This window comes from Sebastes fasciatus, chromosome 7 (assembly GCF_043250625.1).
Source record: "Sebastes fasciatus isolate fSebFas1 chromosome 7, fSebFas1.pri, whole genome shotgun sequence".
In the NCBI taxonomy this organism is placed as follows: domain Eukaryota; kingdom Metazoa; phylum Chordata; class Actinopteri; order Perciformes; family Sebastidae; genus Sebastes; species Sebastes fasciatus.
This window is the reverse complement of record NC_133801.1, coordinates 565,385-578,061: the sequence shown is the minus strand read 5'-3', so window position 1 is coordinate 578,061 and position 12,677 is coordinate 565,385. Positions and strand designations below refer to the sequence as shown.

Here is a 12,677-nt window from a genome sequence, read left to right as displayed (position 1 = left end):
TTTTTCTCATAAAGTTATGACTTGATTCTCGTAATATTACGACTTTTTTCTCGTAAAGTTATGACTTGATTCTCGTAATAATACAAACTACTAAAGTAATCCCTGTCCATCATCGGTATTAATAATCATCTGGGAACAGAACAGGACCTTCAATGTTTGGATTCGTTGTCTGCTTCCTGTTAGTTATTGTGGCAGTATGTGTCTGTTGTCTGTGGCCATAAATGATTGAATCTTGATTATAAAACATAAAATGACAATAATAAATCAAATTGAATCAAAGGAGTGAAACGGAACCAGACTCAGGTGGCCCCCCTTCACTATGAGGTCTCTGTTTCTGACCTGGTGGGCTCATCGAAGAACATGACCGGAGGATTATTGACGAGCTCCAGAGCGATGGCCAGTCTCTTCCTCTGACCCCCCGACAGGTGAGACGTCCTGGTTTTAGCACAGTCCAGTAGACCCAGAGCCATCAGGATCTCCCGGACCTGATCACACACGGAGACCGCTTTAACCTCGGATATCATATATCTATACGCGGTATAGAACCAGGAAGTAGTCGGGGGTCAAAACTCACCATCTCTCTGCGAGTCTCCACCTTCTCCTGCAGCTTCAGGTTGGCTGAAACCTGCACACACAAGATCCATCAGGGGTCCAATTTGTCGTCTAGTCAATTAATCAATCAGTCGATTAGTCAATTAGTCAATTAGTCAATTAGTCAATTCATAAATGAATCAATCAGTCAATTAGTCAATTAGTCAATTAGTCAATTCATCAATCAGTCAATTAACCAATTACTCAATTTCTCAATTACGCAATTAGTCAATTAGTCAATTTGTCAATTAATCAATTCGTCATTTAGTCAATTAATCAATCAGTCGATTGGACAATTAATCAATTACTCAATTACGCAATTAGTCAATTAATCAATCAGTTGATTAGTCAATTAGTCAATTAATCAATCAGTCGATTAGTCAATTAGTCAATTCATAAATTAATCAATCAGTCAATTAACCAATTAACCATTTAATCAATTAATAAATGTGTAAATTAGTCAATAATTAATTAGTTAATAATAATATTAACAGTGTTTATGTATTAATAATAATGTTAATCATGTTAATGTATTAATAATAATGTTAATAGTGTTTATGTATTAATAATAATGTTAATAATGTTTATGTATTAATAATAATATTAATCATGTTAATGTATTAATAATAATATTAATAGTGTTTATGTATTAATAATAATGTTAATCATGTTAATGTATTAATAATAATGTTAACAGTGTTTATGTATTAATAATAATATTAATCATGTTAATGTATTAATAATAATGTTAATAATGTTAATGTATTAATAATAATATTAATAGTGTTTATGTATTAATAATAATGTTAATGTATTAATAATAATGTTAATAATGTTAATGTATTAATAATAATGTTAACAGTGTTAATGTATTAATAATAATGTTAATAGTGTTAATGTATTAATAATAATATTAATCATGTTAATGTATTAATAATAATATTAACAGTGTTTATGTATTAATAATAATGTTAATCATGTTAATGTATTAATAATAATGTTAATAATGTTAATGTATTAATAATAATATTAATAGTGTTTATGTATTAATAATAATGTTAATGTATTAATAATAATGTTAATAATGTTAATGTATTAATAATAATGTTAATAATGTTTATGTATTAATAATAATATTAATCATGTTAATGTATTAATAATAATGTTATCAGTGTTTATGTATTAATAATAATATTAATCATGTTAATGTATTAATAATAATGTTAATAATGTTAATGTATTAATAATAATGTTAATAATGTTAATGTATTAATAATAATGTTAACAGTGTTTATGTATTAATAATAATATTAATCATGTTTATGTATTAATAATAATGTTAATAGTGTTAATGTATTAATAATAATGTTAATGTATTAATAATAATATTAATAATGTTAATGTATTAATAATAATGTTAATAGTGTTAATGTATTAATAATAATGTTAATGTATTAATAATAATGTTAATAATGTTAATGTATTAATAATAATGTTAATAGTGTTTATGTATTAATAATAATATTAATAGTGTTAATGTATTAATAATAATGTTAATGTATTAATAATAATGTTAATAATGTTAATGTATTAATAATAATGTTAACAGTGTTTATGTATTAATAATAATGTTAATCATGTTTATGTATTAATAATAATGTTAATAATGTTAATGTATTAATAATAATGTTAATCATGTTAATGTATTAATAATAATGTTAATAGTGTTTATGTATTAATAATAATGTTAATAATGTTTATGTATTAATAATAATATTAATCATGTTAATGTATTAATAATAATGTTAATAGTGTTTATGTATTAATAATAATATTAATCATGTTAATGTATTAATAATAATATTAATAGTGTTTATGTATTAATAATAATGTTAATGTATTAATAATAATGTTAATAATGTTAATGTATTAATAATAATGTTAACAGTGTTTATGTATTAATAATAATGTTAATCATGTTAATGTATTAATAATAATATTAATAATGTTTATGTATTAATAATAATATTAACAGTGTTAATGTATTAATAATAATGTTAATGTATTAATAATAATGTTAATAGTGTTTATGTATTAATAATAATATTAATCATGTTAATGTATTAATAATAATATTAACAGTGTTTATGTATTAATAATAATGTTAATCATGTTTATGTATTAATAATAATGTTAATAATGTTAATGTATTAATAATAATGTTAATCATGTTAATGTATTAATAATAATGTTAATAGTGTTTATGTATTAATAATAATGTTAATAATGTTTATGTATTAATAATAATATTAATCATGTTAATGTATTAATAATAATGTTAATAGTGTTTATGTATTAATAATAATGTTAATAATGTTTATGTATTAATAATAATATTAACAGTGTTTATGTATTAATAATAATATTAATCATGTTAATGTATTAATAATAATATTAACAGTGTTTATGTATTAATAATAATGTTAATCATGTTTATGTATTAATAATAATGTTAATAATGTTAATGTATTAATAATAATGTTAATCATGTTAATGTATTAATAATAATGTTAATAGTGTTTATGTATTAATAATAATGTTAATAATGTTTATGTATTAATAATAATATTAATCATGTTAATGTATTAATAATAATGTTAATAGTGTTTATGTATTAATAATAATGTTAATAATGTTTATGTATTAATAATAATATTAATCATGTTAATGTATTAATAATAATATTAATAGTGTTTATGTATTAATAATAATGTTAATGTATTAATAATAATGTTAATAGTGTTTATGTATTAATAATAATGTTAATAATGTTTATGTATTAATAATAATATTAACAGTGTTAATGTATTAATAATAATGTTAATGTATTAATAATAATGTTAATAGTGTTTATGTATTAATAATAATGTTAATGTATTAATAATAATGTTAACAGTGTTTATGTATTAATAATAATGTTTATGTATTAATAATAATATTAACAGTGTTAATGTATTAATAATAATGTTAATGTATTAATAATAATGTTAATAGTGTTTATGTATTAATAATAATGTTAATAGTGTTTATGTATTAATAATAATGTTTATGTATTAATAATAATATTAACAGTGTTAATGTATTAATAATAATGTTAATGTATTAATAATAATGTTAATAGTGTTTATGTATTAATAATAATATTAATCATGTTAATGTATTAATAATAATATTAATAATGTTAATGTATTAATAATAATGTTAATAATGTTAATGTATTAATAATAATGTTAATAGTGTTTATGTATTAATAATAATGTTAATGTATTAATAATAATGTTAATAATGTTAATGTATTAATAATAATGTTAATAGTGTTTATGTATTAATAATAATGTTTATGTATTAATAATAATATTAACAGTGTTAATGTATTAATAATAATGTTAATGTATTAATAATGATATTAATAGTGTTTATGTATTAATAATAATGTTAATAGTGTTTATGTATTAATAATAATATTAATCATGTTAATGTATTAATAATAATAATATTAATAGTGTTTATGTATTAATAATAATGTTAATAATGTTTATGTATTAATAATAATGTTAATGTATTAATAATAATGTTAATCATTTTAATGTATTAATAATAATAATATTAATAGTGTTTATGTATTAATAATAATATTAATCATGTTAATGTATTAATAATAATGTTAACAGTGTTTATGTATTAATAATGTTAACAGTGTTTATGTATTAATAATAATGTTAATCATGTTAATGTATTAATAATAATATTAACAGTGTTTATGTATTAATAATAATGTTAACAGTGTTAATGTATTAATAATAATGTTAATCATGTTAATGTATTAATAATAATGTTAATCATGTTAATGTATTAATAATAATAATATTAATAGTGTTTATGTATTAATAATAATGTTAACAGTGTTTATGTATTAATAATAATGTTAATCATGTTAATGTATTAATAATAATGTTAATCATGTTAATGTATTAATAATAATGTTAATAATGTTAATGTATTAATAATAATGTTAATGTATTAATAATAATGTTAATAATGTTAATGTATTAATAATAATGTTAACAGTGTTTATGTATTAATAATAATATTAATCATGTTAATGTATTAATAATAATGTTAATAATGTTAATGTATTAATAATAATATTAATAGTGTTTATGTATTAATAATAATGTTAATCATGTTAATGTATTAATAATAATGTTAATAGTGTTTATGTATTAATAATAATGTTAATAATGTTTATGTATTAATAATAATATTAATCATGTTAATGTATTAATAATAATGTTAATAGTGTTTATGTATTAATAATAATGTTAATAATGTTTATGTATTAATAATAATATTAATCATGTTAATGTATTAATAATAATATTAATAGTGTTTATGTATTAATAATAATGTTAATCATGTTAATGTATTAATAATAATGTTAATAATGTTAATGTATTAATAATAATATTAATAGTGTTTATGTATTAATAATAATGTTAATGTATTAATAATAATGTTAATAATGTTAATGTATTAATAATAATGTTAACAGTGTTTATGTATTAATAATAATGTTAATCATGTTAATGTATTAATAATAATGTTAACAGTGTTAATGTATTAATAATAATGTTAATCATGTTAATGTATTAATAATAATGTTAATAATGTTTATGTATTAATAATAATATTAACAGTGTTAATGTATTAATAATAATGTTAATGTATTAATAATAATGTTAATAGTGTTTATGTATTAATAATAATGTTAATCATGTTAATGTATTAATAATAATGTTAATAGTGTTTATGTATTAATAATAATGTTAATAATGTTTATGTATTAATAATAATATTAATCATGTTAATGTATTAATAATAATGTTAATAGTGTTTATGTATTAATAATAATGTTAATAATGTTTATGTATTAATAATAATATTAATCATGTTAATGTATTAATAATAATATTAATAGTGTTTATGTATTAATAATAATGTTAATCATGTTAATGTATTAATAATAATGTTAATAGTGTTTATGTATTAATAATAATGTTAATAATGTTTATGTATTAATAATAATGTTAATCATGTTAATGTATTAATAATAATGTTAATAGTGTTTATGTATTAATAATAATGTTAATAATGTTTATGTATTAATAATAATATTAATCATGTTAATGTATTAATAATAATGTTAATAGTGTTTATGTATTAATAATAATGTTAATAATGTTTATGTATTAATAATAATATTAATCATGTTAATGTATTAATAATAATATTAATAGTGTTTATGTATTAATAATAATGTTAATCATGTTAATGTATTAATAATAATGTTAATAATGTTAATGTATTAATAATAATATTAATAGTGTTTATGTATTAATAATAATGTTAATGTATTAATAATAATGTTAATAATGTTAATGTATTAATAATAATGTTAACAGTGTTTATGTATTAATAATAATGTTAATCATGTTAATGTATTAATAATAATGTTAACAGTGTTAATGTATTAATAATAATGTTAATCATGTTAATGTATTAATAATAATGTTAATAATGTTTATGTATTAATAATAATATTAACAGTGTTAATGTATTAATAATAATGTTAATGTATTAATAATAATGTTAATAGTGTTTATGTATTAATAATAATGTTAATGTATTAATAATAATGTTAACAGTGTTTATGTATTAATAATAATGTTAATGTATTAATAATAATGTTAATAATGTTAATGTATTAATAATAATGTTAATAGTGTTAATGTATTAATAATAATGTTAATAGTGTTAATGTATTAATAATGATATTAATACTGTTTATGTATTAATAATAATATTAATCATGTTAATGTATTAATAATAATGTTAACAGTGTTTATGTATTAATAATGTTAATAGTGTTAATGTATTAATAATAATGTTAATCATGTTAATGTATTAATAATAATGTTAATAATGTTTATGTATTAATAATAATGTTAATGTATTAATAATAATGTTAATCATGTTAATGTATTAATAATAATAATATTAATAGTGTTTATGTATTAATAATAATATTAATCATGTTAATGTATTAATAATAATGTTAACAGTGTTTATGTATTAATAATGTTAACAGTGTTTATGTATTAATAATAATGTTAATCATGTTAATGTATTAATAATAATGTTAATAATGTTAATGTATTAATAATAATATTAATAGTGTTTATGTATTAATAATAATGTTAATGTATTAATAATAATGTTAATAATGTTAATGTATTAATAATAATGTTAATAATGTTTATGTATTAATAATAATATTAATCATGTTAATGTATTAATAATAATGTTAACAGTGTTTATGTATTAATAATAATATTAATCATGTTAATGTATTAATAATAATGTTAATAATGTTAATGTATTAATAATAATATTAATAGTGTTTATGTATTAATAATAATGTTAATGTATTAATAATAATATTAATAATGTTAATGTATTAATAATAATGTTAATAGTGTTAATGTATTAATAATAATGTTAATGTATTAATAATAATATTAATAATGTTAATGTATTAATAATAATGTTAATAGTGTTAATGTATTAATAATAATGTTAATAATGTTAATGTATTAATAATAATGTTAATAGTGTTTATGTATTAATAATAATATTAATAGTGTTAATGTATTAATAATAATGTTAATAATGTTAATGTATTAATAATAATGTTAACAGTGTTTATGTATTAATAATAATGTTAATCATGTTTATGTATTAATAATAATGTTAATAATGTTAATGTATTAATAATAATGTTAATCATGTTAATGTATTAATAATAATGTTAACAGTGTTTATGTATTAATAATAATGTTAATCATGTTTATGTATTAATAATAATGTTAATAATGTTAATGTATTAATAATAATGTTAATCATGTTAATGTATTAATAATAATGTTAATAGTGTTTATGTATTAATAATAATGTTAATAATGTTTATGTATTAATAATAATATTAATCATGTTAATGTATTAATAATAATATTAATAGTGTTTATGTATTAATAATAATGTTAATGTATTAATAATAATGTTAATAATGTTAATGTATTAATAATAATGTTAACAGTGTTTATGTATTAATAATAATGTTAATCATGTTAATGTATTAATAATAATGTTAATAGTGTTAATGTATTAATAATAATATTAATAGTGTTTATGTATTAATAATAATGTTAATAATGTTTATGTATTAATAATAATGTTAATAGTGTTTATGTATTAATAATAATGTTAATAGTGTTAATGTATTAATAATAATATTAACAGTGTTAATGTATTAATAATAATGTTAATGTATTAATAATAATGTTAATAATGTTAATGTATTAATAATAATGTTAACAGTGTTTATGTATTAATAATAATGTTAATAATGTTAATGTATTAATAATAATGTTAACAGTGTTTATGTATTAATAATAATGTTAATAGTGTTTATGTATTAATAATAATGTTAATAGTGTTTATGTATTAATAATAATGTTAACAGTGTTTATGTATTAATAATAATGTTAATAGTGTTTATGTATTAATAATAATGTTAATGTATTAATAATAATGTTAACAGTGTTTATGTATTAATAATAATGTTAATGTATTAATAATAATGTTAATAGTGTTTATGTATTAATAATAATATTAATCATGTTAATGTATTAATAATAATATTAATAATGTTAATGTATTAATAATAATGTTAATAGTGTTAATGTATTAATAATAATGTTAATAGTGTTAATGTATTAATAATGATATTAATAGTGTTTATGTATTAATAATAATGTTAATAGTGTTTATGTATTAATAATAATATTAATCATGTTAATGTATTAATAATAATGTTAACAGTGTTTATGTATTAATAATGTTAATAGTGTTAATGTATTAATAATAATGTTAATAATGTTTATGTATTAATAATAATGTTAATGTATTAATAATAATGTTAATCATGTTAATGTATTAATAATAATATTAACAGTGTTTATGTATTAATAATAATGTTAATCATGTTAATGTATTAATAATAATATTAACAGTGTTTATGTATTAATAATAATGTTAACAGTGTTTATGTATTAATAATAATGTTAATCATGTTAATGTATTAATAATAATATTAATAGTGTTTATGTATTAATAATAATATTAACAGTGTTTATGTATTAATAATAATGTTAATCATGTTTATGTATTAATAATAATGTTAATAGTGTTTATGTATTAATAATAATGTTAATAATGTTTATGTATTAATAATAATATTAATAGTGTTTATGTATTAATAATAATGTTAATGTATTAATAATAATGTTAATAATGTTAATGTATTAATAATAATGTTAATAATGTTAATGTATTAATAATAATGTTAATCATGTTAATGTATTAATAATAATGTTAATAGTGTTTATGTATTAATAATAATGTTAATGTATTAATAATAATGTTAATAATGTTAATGTATTAATAATAATATTAATAGTGTTTATGTATTAATAATAATGTTAATGTATTAATAATAATGTTAATAATGTTAATGTATTAATAATAATATTAATAGTGTTTATGTATTAATAATAATGTTAATGTATTAATAATAATGTTAATAATGTTAATGTATTAATAATAATATTAATAGTGTTTATGTATTAATAATAATGTTAATGTATTAATAATAATGTCAATAATGTTTATGTATTAATAATAATATTAATAGTGTTTATGTATTAATAATAATGTTAATCATGTTAATGTATTAATAATAATGTTAATGTATTAATAATAATGTCAATAATGTTTATGTATTAATAATAATATTAATAGTGTTTATGTATTAATAATAATGTTAATGTATTAATAATAATGTTAATAATGTTAATGTATTAATAATAATGTTAATAATGTTAATGTATTAATAATAATGTTAATCATGTTAATGTATTAATAATATTAATAGTGTTTATGTATTAATAATAATGTTAATGTATTAATAATAATGTTAATAATGTTAATGTATTAATAATAATGTTAATAGTGTTTATGTATTAATAATAATGTTAATGTATTAATAATAATGTTAATCATGTTAATGTATTAATAATAATGTTAATAATGTTAATGTATTAATAATAATGTTAATCATGTTTATGTATTAATAATAATGTTAATCATGTTAATGTATTAATAATAATGTTAATAATGTTAATGTATTAATAATAATGTTAATCATGTTTATGTATTAATAATAATGTTAATCATGTTAATGTATTAATAATAATGTTAATAGTGTTAATGTATTAATAATAATGTTAATCATGTTAATGTATTAATAATAATGTTAATAGTGTTTATGTATTAATAATAATATTAATCATGTTAATGTATTAATAATAATGTTAATGTATTAATAATAATGTTAATAATGTTAATGTATTAATAATAATGTTAATAGTGTTTATGTATTAATAATAATGTTAATAATGTTTATGTATTAATAATAATATTAATCATGTTAATGTATTAATAATAATATTAATAGTGTTTATGTATTAATAATAATGTTAATGTATTAATAATAATGTTAACAGTGTTTATGTATTAATAATAATGTTAATCATGTTAATGTATTAATAATAATGTTAATAGTGTTTATGTATTAATAATAATGTTAATAATGTTTATGTATTAATAATAATATTAATCATGTTAATGTATTAATAATAATATTAATAGTGTTTATGTATTAATAATAATGTTAATGTATTAATAATAATGTTAATGTATTAATAATAATGTTAATAATGTTAATGTATTAATAATAATGTTAACAGTGTTTATGTATTAATAATAATATTAATCATGTTTATGTATTAATAATAATATTAATCATGTTAATGTATTAATAATAATATTAACAGTGTTTATGTATTAATAATAATGTTAATGTATTAATAATAATGTTAATAATGTTAATGTATTAATAATAATGTTAACAGTGTTTATGTATTAATAATAATATTAATCATGTTTATGTATTAATAATAATGTTAATCATGTTAATGTATTAATAATAATGTTAATAGTGTTTATGTATTAATAATAATATTAATCATGTTAATGTATTAATAATAATGTTAATGTATTAATAATAATGTTAATAATGTTTATGTATTAATAATAATGTTAACAGTGTTAATGTATTAATAATAATATTAATCATGTTAATGTATTAATAATAATGTTAATGTATTACTCCGGGAACCATCACCTTAACGTGGTGGAGAGGTTTGTGTGTCCCTATGACCCTGAGGGCTGTGTTGTCTGGAGCCTCGTGCTCCTGGTAGGGTCTCCCATGGCAAATTGGTCTTAGGTGAGGGGCCGGACTAAGAATGGTTCACAAAAAACCCAATGACGACACGAGGCAGAGGAGGAGTTACCCGGCCCGGAGGAAGCCCGGGGCCCACGTCTGGAGCCAGGCCCAGACGGAGGGCCCGTCAACGAGCGTCTGGTGGCCGGGCTTGCCACGGAGCCCGGCCGGGGATACCCCGAAAAAGGAACGTGGCACCCCCCTCCTCTCCATCCTGTGGGCTCACCACCTGCAGGAAGAACCGCTTGGGTCGGGTGCGCTGCCACACGGGTGGCAGTGAAGGCCAGGGACCTCGACGGACTGGACCCGGGCGGCAGAGGCTGGCTCTGGGGACGTGGAACGTCACCTCTCTGTGGGGGAAGGAGCCGGAGCTTGTGTGGGAGGTGGAGCGCTACCAGTTGGATCTGGTAGGGCTTACCTCTACGCACAGCCTCGGTTCTGGAACCGTACTCTTGGATAGGGGTTGGACTCTATTCTTCTCTGGAGTTGCCCATGGTGTGAGGCGCCGGGCAGGTGTGGGGATACTCACAAATCCCCGGCTGAGTGCCGCTACGTTGGAGTTTACCCCGGTGGACGAGAGGGTCGCCTCCCTACGCCTTCGGGTTATGGGGGGGAAAACTCTGACTGTTGTTTGTGCGTATGCACCAAACAGCAGTTCGGAGTATTCGGCCTTCTTGGAGACCCTGAATGGAGTCCTGTATGGGGCTCCAGTAGGGGACTCCATAGTTCTCCTGGGAGACTTCAACGCGCACGTGGGCAACGATGGAGACACCTGGAGTGGCGTGATTGGGAGGAACGGCCTCCCTGATCTAAACCCGAGTGGTCGTTTGTTGTTGGACTTCTGTGCTAGTCATGGATTGTCCATAACGAACACCATGTTCGAACATAAGGATGCTCATAAGTGTACGTGGTACCAGAGCACCCTAGGCCGAAGGTCGATGATCGATTTTGTAATCGTATCATCTGATCTGAGGCCGCATGTTTTGGACACTCGGGTGAAGAGAGGGGCGGAGCTGTCAACTGATCACCATCTGGTGGTGAGTTGGGTCAGAGGGTGGGGGAAGACTCTGGACAGACCTGGTAAGCCCAAACGCGTAGTGAGGGTGAACTGGGAACGTCTGGAGGAGGCCCCTGTCCGAGAGATCTTCAACTCACACCTCCGGCGGAGCTTTTCTGGCATCCCTGTGGAGGTTGGGGGCATTGAACCCGAGTGGACGATGTTCAAAGCTTCCATTGCTGAAGCTGCGGCGGTGAGCTGTGGTTTTAAGGTCTTAGGTGCCTCAAGGGGCGGCAATCCTCGAACACCGTGGTGGACACCGGTGGTCAGGGAAGCCGTCCGACTGAAGAAGGAGGCCTTCCGGGATATGTTATCTCGGAGGTCTCCGGAGGCAGTTGCAGGGTACCGACGGGCCCGAAGAGCAGCAGCCACTGCCGTGACGGAGGCAAAGCAGCGGGTGTGGGAGGAGTTCGGAGCAGCCATGGAGAAGGACTTTCGGTCGGCACCAAAGTGCTTCTGGAAAACCATCCGGCACCTTAGGAGGGGGAAACGGGGAACCATCCAAGC

General features: G+C 20.5%; 1 protein-coding gene across 1 annotated transcript in view; it reads right to left on the bottom strand.

Moving 5' to 3' along the window:
* abcg1 (ATP-binding cassette, sub-family G (WHITE), member 1) overlaps window positions 1–12,677 on the bottom strand; it is a 33,400-nt gene that overhangs the window by 9,989 nt on the left and 10,734 nt on the right. Inside the window, exons 5-6 of the mRNA XM_074640864.1 lie at window positions 575–625; window positions 340–485 (exon numbers count right to left, since the gene is read on the bottom strand). Of these exons, the coding sequence (XP_074496965.1) occupies window positions 340–485; window positions 575–625 (197 nt within the window). The remainder of the gene's footprint in view (window positions 1–339; window positions 486–574; window positions 626–12,677) is intronic.